Source organism: Felis catus, chromosome A1 (genome assembly GCF_018350175.1).
Source record: "Felis catus isolate Fca126 chromosome A1, F.catus_Fca126_mat1.0, whole genome shotgun sequence".
NCBI lineage: Eukaryota > Metazoa > Chordata > Mammalia > Carnivora > Felidae > Felis > Felis catus.
Genome location: NC_058368.1, coordinates 230,257,414 through 230,278,146, shown reverse-complemented (window position 1 = coordinate 230,278,146; position 20,733 = coordinate 230,257,414). Strand labels below are relative to the sequence as shown.

At 42.6% G+C, this 20,733-nt stretch overlaps 1 protein-coding gene across 2 annotated transcripts in view; it reads right to left on the bottom strand.

The window, feature by feature from the left end:
• CTNND2 (catenin delta 2) overlaps positions 1-20,733 on the bottom strand; it is a 938,925-nt gene that overhangs the window by 401,767 nt on the left and 516,425 nt on the right. For both annotated transcript variants that reach the window (XM_045038764.1, XM_045038766.1), the window contains exon 6: positions 13,422-13,594. In XM_045038764.1, the coding sequence (XP_044894699.1) occupies positions 13,422-13,594 (173 nt within the window). The remainder of the gene's footprint in view (positions 1-13,421; positions 13,595-20,733) is intronic.

Sequence of the window (20,733 nt, the reverse complement as noted above, 5' to 3'; positions counted from 1 at the left end):
AAGCTGGGGAAGGAAGGTTTTGAAATTAGGGGTGGGAACTGAGTGGGAAGGAGGAAGCGGGTAAGGTGGAGGGAAGGGGGGGTGCGGCGAGAGCCTGAACAGATGCCATCCATTAAAAGTTTCAATGCTGCCTCTCCACCGGTTTTGGAATGGCAATTGGCAAATAACAGGCGGGGCACTTCCATCCTCGTGCGTGTGCACGCATGCACACACACACACACACACACACACACACACACACACCCCATTCCATTCCATTCCATTCCAAAATTTATCTGGTGGTCAGGTTCATGGGGAGATCCCAGAGACTTAACTGAGTAAAATCAAAATTCTCTATTAACGGCAGTGGGATGAGAAGAGACAGCAGTTGGTTGAGACACTGTGCGTGTACGATTGTGTGTGCATTTATGTACGATGTATGTATTTTACATATCTGTGTATATTTTAGATCAGTCCGCTGACAAAGATTCTCTCCTTGACCAAACTCTGGTGAGGCTCCTCTGAGCTCTTTTCTCAGTTAGACCCTGGCTGGGGGCCCTTCCGTGTTCACCTCTGCTTTGTTCATTTTTAGCAAGAACCCTGCTGAGTCACTTTAGCTGGAAGCCCCCATGCTCCATGCCCGGCCACCCTGCAGATCGGACCTCCTTCCTCAGCCCCCACCACCTTCCAGGTGCCTTTTGAGCACCGGCTTGCCTTCAGCAAGTACCTGTGAGGTGAATTTAAGTCAGAATCCCCTTCCCCCTAAGGTTTCCTCTTTTCTGCCCTGTGACTCCACCCTGCTCCTTGGCCATAAATCCCACTTTTCCTTGTTGAATTAAAGGACTGAGCCTAGTTCATTACCAAGGTCTCTTTTCCTCTACTACAGTAGTTTTTCTTTTTTCCTGAATAAAATCTCTATTTACCACTTTACTGCCCAGCTCTAGTTTTCCTCTAACATCACTGAGCAATTATTTTGAATTTAACGGTAGGAGTGAAAGTAAAATGTAAAATAAACTCCATAACTTTGTTCAATAATGTGTCTCCAGCAACTAGAACAAGGCCTGATCCATAGCACAGATATCACAGATATTTGCAGAAAAAAGGGACAGTTAATAAAGCTGGTCCCAAGACTTTGACACTGGGGGTGCGGAGGGGGGTTATAGGTGGAGGATGGTGGAGAAGCTCTGTAAAACTGGTATGTTCATCCTGAACCCCAGAGATTTATCCCAGCATCATCCAGAGTCCTAAGGGTGCTGCTTACTTCCAATGTTGCTTCCATCCAGGTAGAAGTTCTGGGCATGAAATTTATACAGGCTGGGCTTCTCAAACCTGGCTTCATATTATCATGGGCAAAGGAGATTTTTTTTAAAAATCTCCGTATCCATGCACTCAGAATCTCTGGAGGTGGGACTCAAGCATCAGGCTATTGGGGAGCTCTCTAGGTGACTCCAGTATGCAAGCAAACAAGAGAACAAGTTATCCCAGAGCAGTGGTTTCCCAAGTGTGCCCTTGCCTGCAGTCAGAATCAGTATACCCTTACTGAATCAGAACTTCTGGGATAGGGGTCCAGGGAGCTGTTTTAACAAGTTCCAAAGGTGATTATGGTGCTCGCTAGAGTTTACAAACCACAGATCTAGAAGAGATTCTGATTCAGGTGTCTGGAATGAGCCTGTGAGCCTCAATTTCCAGCAGTCTCCCGGGGAAGACAGATGCTGCTGATGTGAGAACCACCATTAAGCTGCAGACAGGGACCTCCTTCCTTCACTTTTCTTCTGAAGCTCTCCTGGGGCCTGAGCTACATTCGTTTGTGCAGAACTCAGCTGACAAGTGGCAGAAAAGCCTACAACAGGAATTTTCTCTAACCCCTTCCCACAGGAGCATAAAGAGGAGAGAGAACCCCAGAGGCTCACAAGAGAGTTCCCTGCTTATAACAGAACAGATACTTTGAGTTATGTCTTGGATATGTAACATTAATAACCCTATGTGACATCAGCAATGCTATCACCAAGTGGCACAATTTTTAATAAATACTAAAGTATACAAATATAAATGAAAACAATGCTATGTAGAACTCTAGGATTTAAATGTGAGACTGATGTGGCTACCAGGAAAACCCTGAACACACTTTGCACGCATTTAATTTTCCTTTTAATCCGTTGACACTTCTAGTCTTAGGAGTGCTGGCTGCTAAATACTACTGTCTCAAAAGATTCCTTAAATGGCCCCCGAGTCCGTAGAAGTTTTGAGAACTGGCCTACCACCTCCAGATATTTTGACAGGCTATAGCAGCCCATTCGACAATCTCTCTCTCTCTCTCTTTTTAAGTTTATTTATTTATTTTGAGAAGGGGGAGGAGCAGAGAGAGAGAATCCCAAGCAGGCTCCACACTGCCAATGTGGGGCCTGACAGGGGGCTTGAACTCACGAACTGTGAGATCGTGGCCTGAGCTGAAATCAATAACTGGACCCTTAACTGACTGAGCCACCCAGGTGCCCCATTCCAAAATCTTTTAAATAGCGTAGGATCTTGGTGAAATTTGGCCATTTTTTTACATGAAAATAATTAAAACATAAAAAAAAAAACTTTATATGCTTTTTAAGATTGGTATTGCTCACGTTGTTAATGTTCTGTATCAGCACTGTCCAATATGGTAGGCCACTAGACACAGGAGTCTATTGGGTACTTAACATCGGCATTGGATTTTAACACGTATTTAATTTTAATTAATTTGAATTCCAACAGGCAACTGTAGGTGGTGGCCTACCTCACTGGACTGACTATTGCGTATGTCCCTTTGCAGTTTTCAATAAATAACCCTTGGATGTTAGACTGCATTCTGAAGGCTGTGGAGTAATCAGGGCCTAAGAATGATTCTTTGGCTACACAAAGAAATCTGTTTCTGTTTTTGAGCATCAATTAGACAAAAGCTTGTTTCCACTCTTGTGTTTATATTTTGTTCCATTATATAATTTGTCTAGCAACTCTTAGCCAGTTAAGGATACAATATCTGTGCCTCAGATCTAGGCTTATTACTACCTAGGTCATTGGGTTAAAATAAGGCAGATTTCAACACACATAGAATGAATGTTACCCACTTGACTGTCACAGAAGCTCAATTCCACCTTAAAAGTGTGTTAACACCATTAAACTGTGAATCCAGTTTTAAAGGTAGCATTCCAAAACTTCACTTAAAACAAACAAACAAAATAAAACCAGGGATGCCTGGGTGGCTCAGCTGGTTAAGCATCCGACTTCAGCTCAGGTCATGATCTCATGGTTCGCTGATAGCTCAGAGCCTGGAATCTGCTTTGGATTCTGTGTCTCCCTCTCTCTCTGCCCCTCCCCTGCTTGTGCTCTGTCTCTTTCAAAAATAAACATTAAAAAAAAAATCCCGGGGGCGCCTGGGTGGCGCAGTCGGTTAAGCGTCCGACTTCAGCCAGGTCATGATCTCGCGGTCCGTGAGTTTGAGCCCCACGTCGGGCTCTGGGCTGATGGCTCGGAGCCTGGGGCCTGTTTCCGATTCTGTGTCTCCCTCTCTCTCTGCCCCTCCCCCGTTCATGCTCTGTCTCTCTCTGTCCCAAAAATTAAAAAAAAATAAAAAAAAAAATAAAAATAAAAAATCCCGAACAACAATATCAACAAAAAACTAATGATTATTACACCTTCTTCCCTAAGGATATTTGGAAATGCAGTAAGAATTGATATAACCTTCTAATTGATGATGAGACCCTTGGGATGATATAAAACTTTTTTTACATACTTGGGGCAGACTGTGCCCTAATAACTGTCTTAGATCACAGTATGGGCTTTGGAGAAGGACGATTTCTGTCGGGGTCTCCATTTTCAGCTCTTGGGAACAGACTCCACCCAAAGGGTTACTTTATTTTTCCTACCCCTCTGAAATAGGAGACCCACCCATGTGAAATTAACAAGGAAGTAGAACATTGCCAAATAGACACTCTGATTAAATAGTTTCCAATAGGCTGAGTTTGGTACACACTAAATGTCTTTCCTTTCTTGCTTCCCATTATGGAAATTCATCAAGAGAAAAGTGAAACATTATTCCAGTTCCCATGGCTACTTTAAGTACATTATATCTCAAATTTTAAAAAAGTCGGGATTTGTTTTTTAATGACACATGAGCAATATATAAAATTTATGAAAGTTCTTATAGATTAGGTATTTCGTCTGCATAATAGTTTACATATAAGTTTCAGATGGGTCAGATTTAGCAAATACTCGTTGTGATTTATACATTTATGTTTGTGTGTGTTTGTGTGTATACACTTATACACCAAGGCCTCTTGTGTAATTGTGGAGTACCTTTATACCTATTTTATGAAAGTGTTTAAGGGGAGAATGGATTTTCAAAGTGTAGTAAAAAGAGTACTAAAATGGGAATTTAGGCAATGTATACATTATTCCCACCACCCATTAGCCAACAGTATTCAAGATCCATGCTTTAATTCATTCCCTAACTCAATAAACCATAAACTAGCAGCTGCTATGTTCCACATACAAATGAGGACTTTGTTCTTGAAGGCCTCTCTGCGATCGTATTTTACCATGACATTATTGTGGAGACCTATCGTCATTTATACAGAATAATGCCAGGTTAACAATTATGACATCGTTCTTTTCGGGAAGCCTGAATCTCTGAAAACATGGCACTCTTGGACCAGAATGTGGCACTGGCCTCAACAGAGAGCAGAGTCACTTCCTCATCCTTTACATTTTATCTTGCATAAACAGGGTGAGGCTGGGCATGGGGGTGACGTGGGGTAGAAGTTCTCCAAACTTGGAAACTTGTTTAATCCTCATTGTCTGGGGATCGGGCAGTGCCAGCAAAGCAAAACAAAACCCAGCCATGCTTCTAGCCAGTTAAAAAAGAAACTTGACAGCCTGCACTGTCTAAGGAATCTTGACTTCAAACCACAAGTAAGCAGTGTCACTGAGTGACACAACGTTCTATAAAGCAGGCCCATGATTTATGGGAAGTCCCCGTGAAGACACATTCAGACCTGCCAAGTTTCCTGGAATTGTCAGCGAGACCCCTAACTCTGGGTCAGGAGGAGTATTTGCCCGGAAAGCTGGGCAGCCAGGCTGACACTGTCAGGAATGGGGAACAGGAGTCCTTGTTTCATGGCTTCCCAGAGGGAGCCGTCGATCAGCTGTCTGTTTTCCCCACGGGCCACATTCATCACTTTCACTTTCCTGGGATTACCATCAGACTGGTGAACCTAATAATTCATGGTGCAGACAGTCCTGGTTGTGGTGACTACGGAGGTCCTGGGCAAAAACACTGGCAATGAGAGGTGAAGCCGGTGAGCACGTTTCAAAGCAAGGGAGACACCACAGGGCCAGGGCGCCAAAGAACACACACACACAGAGACAACACTGACTCAGTGAGCAAGGGGTGGGCAGCCAGTTGAGGCAAATAAGAGAATAAAAGCAATGACTGAATAATATTTGTTTGATGAGTTAAGAAGCTTGAATAGCATTTAAATACTAAATAAATAGGACATGGCTTTAAGAGGACATCTTTTAAAAATGTTTTATGTTTATTTATTTTTGAGAGAGAGAGAGAGAGAGAGAGAGTGAGAGAGAGAGAGAGAGAGCCAGGGAGGGGCTGACAGAGAGGGAGACAGAATCACAGGCAGGCTCCAGGCTCCAAGCTGTCAGGACACAGCCCGATGCGGGTCTTGAACCCACGGACCATGAGATCATGACCTGAGCCAAAGTTGGACACTTAACCGGCTGAGCCACCCAGGTATCCCATAAGATGAAGTCTCTGAAGAAATACATTTCTAAACCATAACAATCTGGTAACACGATTTAGAAATATTAGTTACATGCTATTGATTAAAATATCTGAGAGCACGGAGAACTTTCCTAGAGTAAGTCTGCATGGGGCTTTAGGTCAGCACACTCAGGTGCTCAGGATGACAAAGCCGTCGACCCTCACAACTTGGAAAAGAGAAGAAATCACACCTCCAGAAAGCAGTCGCATTGAGGTATTATCAGAAATGTTCCTACAGTACAAAATAATTAAAATGAATCGACATTCCCCAAAAGTTTTGTGCCCTTGAACTAACTTACTCTCTGGGATGAAATACATCTTCCTGAGCACTACTACCATTGCCCCCGCCCCCCAATTTTGATAACCTCTCTTTTGAAATTAACTTTAGTAGGAATGTCACTCTTTAAAATAATCCCCAAGGTAGAAAAGCCTGGTGCTGTGACAAAGGTTTGATTTTGGAAATAGCCAAACAGAATCATGAAGACCTTTGTCCAGCAATTCCCTTGAGGAGCACTGGTTTTGGTAAAAACTAATAGGAAACATAAAGAGACAGCTTCTGGTCACAGTTCACACTATCCCTGGAGTCATCACTGCTGGATGAGAACGGAAGCACAGGGTTTACCTGGCGGTGACCTTGTCGTAACACCAAAGGTGATACCCAGAGCAAAGTAAACTTAAGTAATGGTAACAACCAAGGAGTTGGGAAGAAATTCCTTCTTCAGAGGAGGACAATTTGATTTAAAGGACCCTAAGAGCTATAATCTCTGAGATAATAATGGAGACCGCACTCACTGCTTTCTTTTTGCAGGAGGGTCTCAAAATTATGAGAGAAAGCGAGAGCGAGTGTGAGAGAAAGGGAGAGAGCACTGCTCTTGCAAATCGTGTCTGTCACTCAAGTGAGAAGGAGGCACTAAGTGAGCCCTTTTCCAAGGTTTCCCGGACACTATAAAAACAGGGTGGTGCAGACTTTTGCATCCTGGGTGATGGATTTTCCTACCCTCTGACCTCCACTTAATAAAAGTATGATTAGGGCCATTATCAATAAATATTCAGAAAAGTATTTCCTATGGCCATTAAAAGTCTCTATGAATGGAAAGAAAAGAGAGAAAAAGAAAACAGTGACTTATATAGATTTGTCTTAAAGAATATGTAAGGAGGGTTTCTGGATGGCAACTTTTTCAAAAAAACTAAACGGGCCTTGGGAAAAATATACTACCAAGAAAAACGGTTTATTTCGGCAAGAGGTTCATTCAGTATTTACTTCAAGAAGCCAAATCAAATGTTTACTTTGATTTATATAGTACAACACACACCCTCCCTGCAAGGAGAGATGTTTCACCTACTGAAGCCAGATTAAATATATTTATACTGGAAACAGAAAATGGAGGGGGAAGATTTTAAAGCGGCGCAATGAGGAAAGATTTCCAATAGGTGGTCATCTGAAAACTATCTTAAAAGAACCGCTAGTTTCCCACAAACAAGTCAAGGAAAATAGGCAAAATGGCATGATTTCTCCTCTAAATGCTATGCACTGTATATATGCTAAATGCATCCATGTAATTTTGTGTTTCCCAAGGTCACGGGTGACTTTTCTCTTCATCAATGTTACCAAACAACGACTTTGCTCATAATGAAGCAAATCGAAGTGATGTCACCCCAGTTGTCTGTATGACCCTTTTCATTCAGCGGTCAATAAATAGGTGTTTATTGGGGACTTGCTCCTCCTCTACACCACGTGGGTCTCTGTCCACTGAGCCACCATCCCCAGAGCTCTCCACCCCCTTGACCTTCACATCGTCCTGATGTGAGACCGTACCACCTGTACGAGAAGCTCCAAATTCAACAAACACCAGGGCGCTGGCCCAAGTGGGCAGATGGCATATTTATAATTACGATATAGTCTACATGAGCACTTTTAAGACATAAAAGTCGGTGCCATATTAAATAAGCGGCCCGCATCAAAAAGAAATGGCAACTTTGCTTCTGAGAAAGCTTACTGCTTTTCTAGGATATGTCCACTATTGCCCAGTTTTATTCTACAAAACCAGCATACGATTCTGACTTTCCTACAGCGAGCAGGCATTTTTCTAGAATTATAAATACGCACCCACTTACATCAGTTCTGCGGAAGAACATGAGAGCGGTGTTAAAACCTTGAGGGTCCAATGCTACTTTGCTAGTGCCCTTTATACAGGGATATACTTTCTCTCTTGCACATTTTGTTTCTTTGAGGGAAGGAATGCTCGGTGAGACTACTTCATGTTTGCACATGGGGAGACACCGACATTTTTAGAGCGACTCCTCGATGCATTGCATACAATCCACAGGGAAGCTGATGTGAGCGGAAGCAGACGAGCCTGGAGGAGAGCCAGCTTCTCTATCAGCTCTCTACCCACAACCTCTGTGGTACGACTGTAAAGAGGGAGGCTGGGGTTTGAGGAGCCTGATGGACACCTGGTGAATCCTGGGCCGGTCACTTGGGATATGGAGGTCACTGTGTGTGGTTCCTACTCTGGCACCAAAGGCAGTCTGATCGGAAGAAACAGACTCTTGTGTGACTAACTACAGGCGTTACGTGTGAGACAGTAGAATGATGCTTTCAAGGCCTAAGTCAGGCCATGCAGTGCCTCTGAGAGCAAAACACAAGGTCCTCACAGTAACGGGCTGGGTTTCCAGCCCCTTTGAAAAGTCCTGCACCCGCTTTAGCTTCCCTGCTGCTCCATCAAGATGCCAGGCCACCTCCTCCGGGAGCCATTCGTTGTATTTGGTGTCCCCACGACACCCCTACATACAGCGACCTCTCTCCCCATCTTCAGGTCTTTCCCAATCCTTACCTTCTGCACAAGGCCCCATATACCACACTCGGTCCCACACTTTGGATCCTGCTTATCCTGTTCTGCATCATTTCCTCCTCATAGAAATCATCGCTTTCTAACAAACTATGTAATTTACTTATTCCCTGTGTCGATACTCTGCGTTCTCATTGCTGCTGCTGGAATGTAGGTTCCTTGAGGGCGGGGATTGTGTCTATTTTCTTTCCTGCTCTCTCCCAAGCACACACAACAGCACACGGCTTACAACAGGCACACAAAGCGTCTCAGATGCATTAAAGAATAACCCACGGATGGGGAGACTGGGTGGCTCAGTCGGTTAAGCCTCTGACTTTGGCTCAGGTCACGATCATCTCACGGTTTGTGGGTTCGAGCCCTGCATTGGGCTCTGTGCTGACACCTCAGAGCCTGAAGCCTGCTTTGGTATCTGTGTCTCCCTCTCTCTCTCTGCCCCTCCCCTGCTTGCACCCTCTCTCTCTCTCTCTCTCTCTTTCTCTCTCTCTCTCTCTCTCTCTCTCTCAAAAATAAATAAACATTAAAAAAAAAAAAGAATAGCCCATAGATACACAAATGTAACTGGGGCACCTCAGGAGAGTTACATAAAGGACAAGGTTGACTTGGAGGAGGAAGGGACGGAGGGAGGGAGGGAGAGGTTATCTACACAGCCTGATTAGAGGCTGGGGCATGGAGACTGCAAGGTGGGGGAAAGAATAACCATAAATTGGTTCATGTTACTTCCCAGAAAGGCCCTGGGGGCTGAGAGGTAGGGTCTTACCTTCTATGCCTCCCAGTCTCCTAAACTCAACCGAGTGTCTGAGGGGAAGGACTTTCAACGATTGTAGTTAGGGCAACACCAGAGAATCAATATTCTATTGCACCTTTTGTGACTCATAGTTTTATCTGCAGACTGATACGATGGGGCAATGTAGGTGATGCATGTATTGCCAGGGTCTGGTGTAGAGCAGGTGATGGTCACTCCACCAACATTTATTCTGCTGAATAAGTCAGAGTTTTTTCTTTTTAACTGAAATTAGAATCTTTGAACACACATGATACTCCTTTGACATTGCATGGTGACATGATTTATGAGCCAGACACAAAACCATTTGCTTTACTTTAGAATTACACATATTTTTTAAGACCCACACACACACACACAAAACCAACCAACCAAAAAAAAAAAAAAAAAAAGAAATGTTTTTGTGTTGATTGATTATTGACCTTATTAACTTGGTCTGGCATCTGTTGGCAATAATTTGAATTTCCCTAGCCCCGTTGGCACTTTCAAACCACAAGGTATTCTAAAAATTAATCCAGCCTTGAAGAAATGAGCTTTCGCACCAATCAGAATATTGAAAAGAATGTGTCACCGGGCTCTGAAAAACCACTGGAATAGAGGGCTTCTCGAGATAATCTAAACAAAAGGGATGCTATTGGAATGGGAAATGGTGCCCCTACTTTCTAGGTATAACGCTAAAGCCAAATAAAAATACTGTTTACTTGTTCAACGCTTCTCTGACATTATTTTGAAGTCAGAGGTCCTATAGGGTATTCAATAAAACATGACTTTCCTACCGCAGCACAGAAAAGCTAAAAGTAAATCATGGTACCAAGATCTACCACTTAGTAAAATAAATAAGATTTAGGTATTTGTCAACAGCCTCAATCCTGTTAATCAAGTGGATTAGAACAACCCCCTGCTTTGAATGTTCAGACTTTCCATCCACCCACCTGCCAGAGTAAATGAGTATGCCAGTCACTTTTGGCTCAAACCTAAGTTATCGCTTTGAACATGCACATTTATAGACGTCTTCAAACTATAACTCTGATGACTTCAAATACATAGCTTTGATATCTTTACAACTTTGTTACATTTTCTGATTAAATTTTAAAGCAGACTTTTAATGTGAGGCCCAATCCTGTCATTCTGAGTTTCCACTGTTATACTCCCATGTTAAGTACTGGATGAAAGAATTAGCTCCAAGCAGAACTTCTATAACACGGAAGTAGATAAACCGCCATACTGCTTGTCCACATTGATAGACCTCTTACTAGATCCAAGGTGTTGAAATGGTCAATAATAAAAGGAAACCTATGAAACAGTGCTGGAATCACTAGGCTTCAACTCAGTCCAGATTTTGTGCCCTGTTTTACCACTGCTTCCTTAAAATGGTGTGTGACAACATCTCTAAATGTGATGAGCTTGAATTTTCCCATCTTTAAAGTGTAGATACTAATACAGCCCCGTGGTGGGCATGAAATAAGATGATGCATGTAAAACAGATTACTTCTGCGTGCTTAATAAATGGTAGCTATTAATTTTATAAGAAAGCTTTGCTTTAACAGCTAGTCATTATACAGCTATGTGTGAATTGAACTTAGAAGATGCTCACAGATGAGTTGAGAAGTTAACTGATTTTTCATTTTATATTGACATTTCTATTTTCCATGATGCTCAGCTATGGTAATACAGATTTAAAAAAAGAAACTGATTCAGTGTTTCAGCTCAAATTACAGAGGCCTTAGGTATTTATGAAAAAAAAAAAAAAAAGCCAAACATGAGTAATATGAGTTCAAGATAATTTTTTTTTTTAAAGATAGAACTTTATTGTTTTACTACCTTTGTGTCTTAGAAGTTCTAGGAGGCTGGTAAAAGCTAAATTCATAACCTTCGCAGGTTAATTTGAGTATAAAATATTCCTCATTTCTGAATGTGGCCTCTTGGACCTAGAAGTATAGTCAGATGTAAGGATAAAAGACGGTGTGTAATATAGTTGCTTGCTTCCAAAGAATTCAAAATTGAGTGCATTCTACCACAATCACTGTATCATGGTCAAAGAGAAGACAGATGAGAAGGAGAAAAATAGTTCCTTTCAAGAATGGGATGCTTTTGAGAAAAAAAAAAATCTACATCTACATAGTGAAATCACAGCTTCCATTTTATCTCTTAATAAAATAAAATTAGATTAAAAAAAATCTAACAATATTTCCTATGCTGACAACACCCAGTGTTTCAAACATCACATAATGAATGTTCGTTGGTAATGAAAAAATACGCGGTATTATGTATATGGGATAAATGCATGTGTGTATGATTTTTTTCTAATAAATTAAAAATCATTTTTAGATATTCCCTCGCATATCCTTGCATCTTTCTTTCAGGGAAATAGAACAGACCAGTACATTTAAAGAACAGTGATCCTGGGGTGCCTGGGTGGCTCAGTGGGTTAAGGGTCCGACCTCGGCTGAGGTCATGATCTCACGGTCTGTGAGTTTGAGCCCCGCGTTGGGCTCTGTGCTGGCAGCTCAGAGACTGGAGCCTACTTCAGATTCTGTCTCTCTCTCTCTCCTCTCTCTCTGCTCCTTCCCCGCTCATGTTCTCATTCTCTCAAAAATAAATAAACATTAAAAAAAATCAAGCACCGCCAAGGGTCACACACTGCACCACAACAGGGGAGCCGGACAATCTTCTCAGTGGAATGTTTTATTTACCCCTCCCTTTTATTCACATACCCTGTGCTTGGCATCCCCAAGAAGGTAAAAGTCACAAAGCCACTGACGGACAAGGGTGTTGCCTGCAGGAGGTAATCGTATTTTTAACATATTGCCAGGGCAATAATTTAATAATTGAAATGCACTGAGACTTTCCAGTTCATGCTTCTCTGTGTCCATGTCGCTGAAAATCAGCATCTCCTGGTGACTATACCACATGCCATTCTGGCTTGCCTTGCCTCCTACCTGTCTGCAGACATTTCCAGAGGGCCACGGGGATGGCTAGGGGCTGCTGATAAAAGAAGAAAATGGCCCTGCCCTCAGGTTGCTTTCAGTTTTTAGGTGGAAAGATCCACGGATGCGTAGTAACGATAAACTGATAACGGAGATGGATGGGTTTGGTCGTTGGAAGCCCCCAGATGGGTAGTGCAGCTGGGGAACTGTTCCTGGCGGAGGTAACGGGGTACGGAGGTCCCGAGCGTTAGTGCAGAAAGGATGAAATGAAGCTCATCAGCTTAAAGGGCTACTTTGAAGGTGGCCGGTTCTTCATTCCAGGACCAAACATGCAGAGACTACAGTAAGTTTAAAGTAGCTGAAGAGAAGAGAGCCCTCCAATCAATACATTAATTCTGGTGGGCTGATCAACTAAAGCCTGCACCCCCAAATTAACATGTAAATAACGCTTACATCTCGCGTGAAAAACAAATTCAGGTGAGGAGCTAGTTCTCTTTACCAAGAGCTGATCCCAACTGCACCTGATGAATTTGTGCTGTGAAATGACAGGAGAAAGTGCGGGGCTTTAAAGAAACAATTATAGGCACATTTCAAAATCAAACCTGACAACGTGTAACCACTCCTAAACTAATCACAGTTATCTACAGAAGAGTTCCGTGTACTTGATTATGCATTAATACTATGTTCCTTGATACGATTATGCCCAAGGAATAATTTCATGCTTTTTTTTTTTTTTTTAGGAGAAAAAATTGGTTCCAGGTGCACTCACAAACTCGGAGTGTCTGTCATATTTATATCCCATATAGACACAGAAATAGTAACGAGACACACATTCACATAGATGAGCCTGTACAAAGTAGACAGCAGGAGTGATCCACAGACATTCCTCAAGAAAATATCTACAATTCGGTGTTACTTGATAATGGTATTTGATCATTCATTTCCTTCACTCACAGCCCTGAAGGCATCTTTCCTAACTTTCCCAAGTTACCGGGCATGCCTGAAGAGGGGAGGAGGGAACGCGGTGGCCAGCTCGCAGCCCTGCTCCCCACCTGCTCCCGTGGAACCCCCGTTCCCACACGTACCTGGCTGAAACCGTGGGCCGCACCTCGGGCTTGCGCGCCTCGGGCAGGGAGCTGCGAAGGGGCCGTGTCACCCAGGGCCAGGGTCTGGTTGCTATGGTAGCTGGCCGGATACTGGAAGGACCCTTCAGGTTTGGAATTGAGCTGAAGTGCACTCTGGGAGAGCAGGCTGGGCCCTGCATTGAAAGTCATTTAGAGCAGTAAGTGACAGCCTCAGTGAAGCAGAAATGACATGTATTATTTATTGAGAGTAGCCTAGAATTATCACACGCGCATGATTCCAGCCATCTATGCTTTGAATTCTGAGAACTAAAATGACCATATAATTTGACTCCAGCTCTTAAATGAGATTTTTCTTTTTTGGCGGTTTAAAAGTTCTCAAAAGAGTAGAGTTTTTTCAAGTGATCTCATCCTGACCTACATAGAGACATTTCTTATGAGACAAATTAGTTAATCAAGGAGTTATTTTTGGATTACACAATATCAGAAACATTTGAAATAATTTAAAAGTCTACCTTTTGGCTCATGTTAATTGTGTTAATATAATTCTATCTCCTACTTAATTATCAGGATGCTGAAGTGCTCGAAACCTTCCAAGCAGTGGCAAATTGCGCTGTATAAATAGTGATGTAATACCTCAATGCCTGAAGGGTAGACAGTGTTTAAAATATTAATAGGTCTTCAAACAATGCAGAATTCACCCTGATCTCACAGAATAAGCAGCCACTGGCTGGTTATCTTTGCCATCGCAGCCGTGTGCAGAACAATGAGAAGATACAGTGCTCAAATTGGTGTTGCTAATGTGGCTGATATTACAAGTGATGGAGATATGAGACTCAGTCCCTGGCCGTCCTATTTAATTATACTTTGTATGAGAAAGTGCGTTTTATTGTATTCCTTTCTATTTCAATGGGCTCCTTGTGAGAGTTTGCCCACTTTCTTTTTAAGCAAATGTCTTTAATCGAATGTTTTACCGACTCGTCTTGGGGGTTAAAAGAGCCTAAGCACACTTGTGCGTGTCTGAGAGGGGTTTGGGGTGAGGACGGGGAGTTGGGTGGGAAGGACTTGGCAACGCAAGCTTTCTCATGCTATCTGAACCACAGCACAAAGTCTCTCCCTCTTTTGATAGGGCATAATTATATACACACAGACCACGCTGTAATCATCATCCACCCTTAATCGCCCTCTTTGGCTATTTTAGACAATAGTATCGTTCCTGATAAATGTGGCCAGATTTCAAGTTCCCTACTTCTTTCTTTTCAAGAATATAACATGGCTTCATGTTTCGAATGAAACCACAGATCTGACACGCGATAGTATAAAAGTGATGTATATTTCTCAAAAAGCATCAGTTCCTATAATGTTTGCCATTTAAGAACTTCTTCCGCCTTCCTTCCCTCTAATTCTTTGGTGAGAACTCTAAACAATGCAAATATACCTTCTCATCATTGGATATTGAATAATAAGCCAATTCACGGACACAGGTAAGACTGGGTATTTTGAAATCTGGAAAAAAGTCAAGCAAGGATATAAAAATGCTCCCATCCAGTCCCACTTTCATCATGAAGGGCATAACAAAAGTACAATCGTAATCCTTTTTCTTGTAATTTAGAAAATAGAGTCCCAAGCAAACAGTATATACCAGATGGTGAAGATTGCAATAGCCTGCAAAAAAATCGTTTAATCCATACTGATGGTATTATAGGCCTAATCACCAGAAATACGATGTGTCTATGGGGAGTGCAGTCAGAGTTTCATTGTGGATGCCAGGAACATACTGTCCCCACTGCTGCTGAGGCAACTTCAAGCACCGACAGAGTCAAGAGGCCCAGGTGAGGGGCAGACTGAGATACGAAAGAACCCTCGGAAGGAAGAAGAGCCAGGGTGATGGGGGCAGAGGCAGATGGGACTAAATGCAAGGAGAAGGAAGAAGAGGGAGGCATGGTGGGGAGGGGGACAGTTACGAACCGTAGCCAAAGGTGCTCCCCTTGGTCGCTACCCTACTGAAGATCACAGCTCAGCGGAGGAGAGTGAGCCACCGTGAGAGAGGGAAGGCCCTTTAAGATCAGTGGTCACCATTCTACTTGCCACTGGGGGGCTTCCCACAGAGACCTCCCTTGGTTACTTCTCTCTGCCCCAAGGTAATAGCTTGTCCTGGCCATATTCCTTCCCCCATGACAGTGCATCTCCAGGGCAGTGAAAGTTGAAACACCACAGTGCCCAGACCTTTGGAAACTTCAGTGAAAGTGAAACAAAACAAACTAAAATCTTTAATTTCATGTACACAGTGAAACAATCTATAAAGCAAGAGAACTGTGAGTCCCGGTTATTTGCCTTTGAGGAAGACTGAATGACTTTGCTCTGATGAACTTTCTTGCCTATGAAGTTAGCAAGTGAAACAATTCTGTAAATTCTGAAGAGATTCATAAAATCATCACCAGAAACCTACAAATGCCTTCCAGGCAGGATATTAAAGGTAGCAATTTAAAGTCCCTTTGCAAAGAAATTTCAATTAAAAATGTGATTTATGTGCTCCTGAAATACATATCACGTAATAATCAGATCTGCTCATCTTTTATAGAATCAGTGTTGTATTTGATCAATACTCAACGAAAACAAACCGAGATTCTCCATCTCATGACTTTGTTCGCACATCTCAAGCATGAAACCTAGATGCACTCTGACAAAGGTAATTGCAACAATGAGCAATGTATCATAATATTACAGCACTGACATATCACCTGGCAAGGACGAAACAGTCAGCACAATAGCCGAAACACTGTGTGCCTTTTAGAATGATTTTCCATTGCTCACTAGGTTTCAAATGAACAGCATTTATTCATTCCAATTTTAAATAGCAAAGTTATATGAGAAGATGAAAAAGGTTAAAATTATAGGATAATCCTTAATTACTTTATAATGGAAGTAAAATTTACATATAACTAACTATTGATTTGCTTTATTAACATTACTGTGCATTGAGGTAGAAAATACAAAATTTCCAGGGATTTCAAAAGCATTCACAGTTCTGGATTTTAAATTATGATTTGTTTTTTTTCTACAGAACTTTTTCCTTCATCAAGTCTTGCCTAGAGGCTCGGGCTAGAGGTAGTATTAGACCACAGTCCTGAGGATATGAAGCATTCTGCTGGGGGATAAGGACGATGTGAGAGGATTTCTTAGGGTGGGGGGTGGGGAGAGACTGGGCTTTAAAATTCCACCTAGGGAAATGGAATGTTGCCTTTAGGGCAATTAACTCTTCCAGAAGAAACCAAAACTATGAGCCACAGCGGATCTCCAAGTCTTAGTAGGTCACAGAAAGCAACAGCTACCCTCTGGTATGGGAAGCATATTTCCAGGGCATTGACTGTGACTTCTTTGACCATTCTGGACCTTCCCCAGGGTGGGATAGTCCTCAAAGCTGAGCCCAGGGGTCTGCTCAATATGACTCAGTTCTGGGGGACTGGGAAGAGGAGGTGAAATAATTGCGTGGTAAATAGTTAAAATTCAAGATTATATGCGTCCTTGATCTGATCAAGACACAATAATCCAACTGGACACAGGGGAGAAATTCCAAGGGAACTGCAGAATAGAGGGACATAAAACCTTCCATTGAACTTAGAAAGGTACCTGAAGCAATGCATTGTGAGTATAATACCAGTATCTCAGTAATATCTCTGTGTGCTTTCACATACATGAATTGACTGGAGACCACGTAGCAATCTGTGAAAACAACCGTCCTTGAATCTTTTTGATTATTCTCAGAAACGCAAACAGAGGTGTGGAGAGGCTGAAGGGTTGGTCAGCCAGTGGCATGCACTTGGTAAAACGGAGGTGGATCTCAGATCCTCATCTTCTATCCCCAAGTCTCGGGGTAGGCGCTGTTTAGTATCCAAGCAGCATCAAGTCCTATACACAAACTGATATTTTAAGGTTGAAAAATTCTTCCCTAAAGAGAAGCCAATTTGTTTGCAGGAGAAAGCTCTATGCCTCGGACTGTGGTACGCCCCCAAAGAACCTCTCCTTCGAGACTCCGGTATTGGCTGGGGAGGCTTGCTATCCACCGTCAGTGGGGCAGAGATCAGCCTAGGCAGGTAGAAAGCTTGAAAGGCTAATTTTGTACATAAAAATTCAGACTCACAGGTCGTATTAACACATATACTGTAATATATAGTCTGCTTTTTCCTAACTGAGCTAGAAATCCTAGAGTTTTCATGATTATATGCACTTACTCTGCACAGGTTTAAAGAGACTTCTGGAATTGTTCATTCTTGCCTTCTGTAGCTAAATGTCGATCTCAGAAAACAGTAACCCTTAATTCAGCTACATACTTTGCAATAACACAGAAAAGGCCAGAGACCTGCAGTGCGTTTTTCCTAAGTCATTATGTAGGTCACAGTCATGCCAATGGGGTGGGTTGAAAAGAATCCAGAACTAGAACTCAGTAGACCTCCATGTTTATAAAAGCAGAGATGATGAGGATACTGATGTGTCAGTAATAGAAGCTAACCCTCACTGAGTACTTTCTAGGTTCTGGGGACGGTCCAGAACAGCTGACATCGCTTAGCTCACCGAATCTTCACAAGGAGCCAGTGGGAAGGCACCTCCAACCATCCTGCTTGTGTCAACAGGACTGAGAGCGGCACTAACTGAGGCCACCCAGGGCTGCCTGCAGGTGAGGCATCTGGCTTCAGAGCGTGTGTTCTTAACCACACTCCATTACTGTGTCTCTACAAATGTTAATCTTGGCAAATTTGAGCACCTAAGGAGACAATGGATGGGAAAATGTTTGCAAAAGCATAAACTCCTTTACAGATGTCCGTTTTCAGTTAGTCACTAGATCTAATCACATAGCCACGTGGTCTGATAATAACAAAACCTTGATTGGGATTTGTTTGTCCCGAAAACCTTATTCCAGTACTATCCCAGGTATCACTTAATGTTTCCCTTCAACACCTCGTGAGTTTTCATTTTACAAATGAGACATTCAAGGCATAGATCATTGAAGTGGCCTGCTTAAAATTGAAAACAAACCCAAACAACACCTAGTCGTCAGAGCCAAGAGATGAGAAAGCAAAGCTTCCCTCTGTCCCCTCAGCTTAAAATTCATTTCTCTGTCAATATCAAAACTCATCCTTAAAGTGATGTTTAAATGTTACCTCCTCCTTGCAGCCTGCCTTGATGCCTGATGGCTCAGAGAGAATTCATCCTACCCCCACCGGGTTGCTTTAACCCTCTGAGCAGCCCAGACTCTTGAGAAATTTTAAGCATTTGACAGGGAGATTTGTACAGTATCACACAGCAATGGGTTCTCTAGACAGAGGGTAATAGGATGGAAGCAGAATTCTGAACTTTTTTTTTAAGTTTAGTTATTTATTTTGAGAGAGAGAGAGAGAGAGAGAGAGAGAGAGAGAGAGAGAGAGAGACACAGCATGAGCAGGGGAGGGGCGGAGAGAGGGAGAGAGAGGATTCCAAGCAGGCCCCACAGTGTCAGCACAGAGTCTAGAGCAGGGCTCAGTGCCATGAACTGCAAGATCATGAAATGAGCCGAAACCAAGAGGTGCACACTTCATGGACTGAGCCACTCAGGCGCCCCAGAATTCTGAACATTTGCAATGAAGGCAGCAGGACACTGCTTAGATACTGGAGAGACTAGGACCGGGAATTTCCTGCAGTGCAGAGAAAGAAAACCCGCTGGAATTGAGGAAGGGAGAGAGAGGTGCACAGCTGGGAGACGTTTTAAAAGAAAAGCTCACGGGGACTTAGTGACGAAGAGGGCAGGAGTGAAGCCGAGACAAAATGACTCCACCGTGTAGCTGACTGCGAGCACTGCAGTGGGGGCCCGGGAGGTTCGCACAGTGCAGAGTAAGTCTTTCCAGAAAAGCCGGCAGACAGTAATGCACTGGCGTAATCACGCACGTACCTTCTGAATCTGTAAGTTCTAAGGTGATTTATTGGGAGTTGCTAATTCTGGTCTGCTTTACTTGAGCACCTGTCCCAGAATACAACACACACTCACAGGTGAGGGTGGGAAAGCCGAAACTCCCAACGATGTGGCATTCCCAAGCAGAGAAATTAGTGGGTGTGTTTTACGGAAGGATGGGCTTAATTTTTAAATTACAGAGCAGAAGGAGATGGTGAGGATTTATGTAGTTAGAAAGGGACTCTGAGCTTGATTTCAGTACTGGCTCAAATATAACCTGGCAATTTCCAAGATCAAAGTTTGATTGCACGTGGGTGAGACTTGAGGACAGAGACGGAGCTACCAAAGTCATCAATGGTGGAAGTTGAAGCCACAAGAATGACAGTTTCTAGGAGCGCCTGGGTGGCCCAGTCGGTGAGGCATCTGACTCTCGATTTCAGCTCAGGTCGTGATCTCATCGTTCCTGAGATCGAGCCCCATGGTGGGCCCTGTGCTGACAGCATGTTGTCTACTTGGGATTCTCTCTCTCCCTCTCTCTCTGCCCCTTCTCTGCTCGCTCTCGCTCTCTCTCTCTCTCAAAATAAATACACTTAGGGGGGAAAAAAGACAAGGTTTCTAAGGGGTGATTATCAATTTAACTCCAAAGGGTCATTTTTTACCATTAAAAACAAAGCGTTACTAACAAGAATGCACTAAAATAAACCATTAGAATTAGGCAATGCCTCAGACAGGCACTCCATGAATGTTCTGTTGAGGCTGTTAATTCTGGATTATCAAAGGAATAATAAACACGCAAACTGAGACAGACCCCTTCAGGACTGGACACCTGACTTTGGCAGCTTTGTTTAGATTTACGTTTGTCAGGAAGTTTAGAAACATGTACTCTTAGGCTAAATTGAGTCTGTCAAAATGATATAAAAACTTATCTTTACATAGACCATGAAGGATAACGCCACCAAGATTCACATACATCTATAACTGACAGAATATGCATTCATTTCTACCCTCTCATTCTCCAGTCTTTCTGGGAGGTTAAGACGGATTTGAAGGTTAAGTGTTATTGTGCTTTAAATGAGCGTAAACTCTCAGAGCCACATCAACTGAAGAGAAAGAGAACATCTTTCTTTATAAAAAAGATATTCACCAAGAATAGAGGAAATAGTTGGTGGAAATTATATAGACATATGCAAATAGGCTGTTATAAATCACAAAATCAATGAGAAGTTGTCAATTATTTATAAGATTATCAAATTGATTTTAATAAGCTCATAGCATTTTGGTCATATCTAACTGCAAGTTAACTTTATAGAGTACAAATATTGACCTTTATTTAAATCGAACTACTAATCAGTTTCATTTAGAGTGGCCATCTCCTCTTTGTGAATTCTGGAA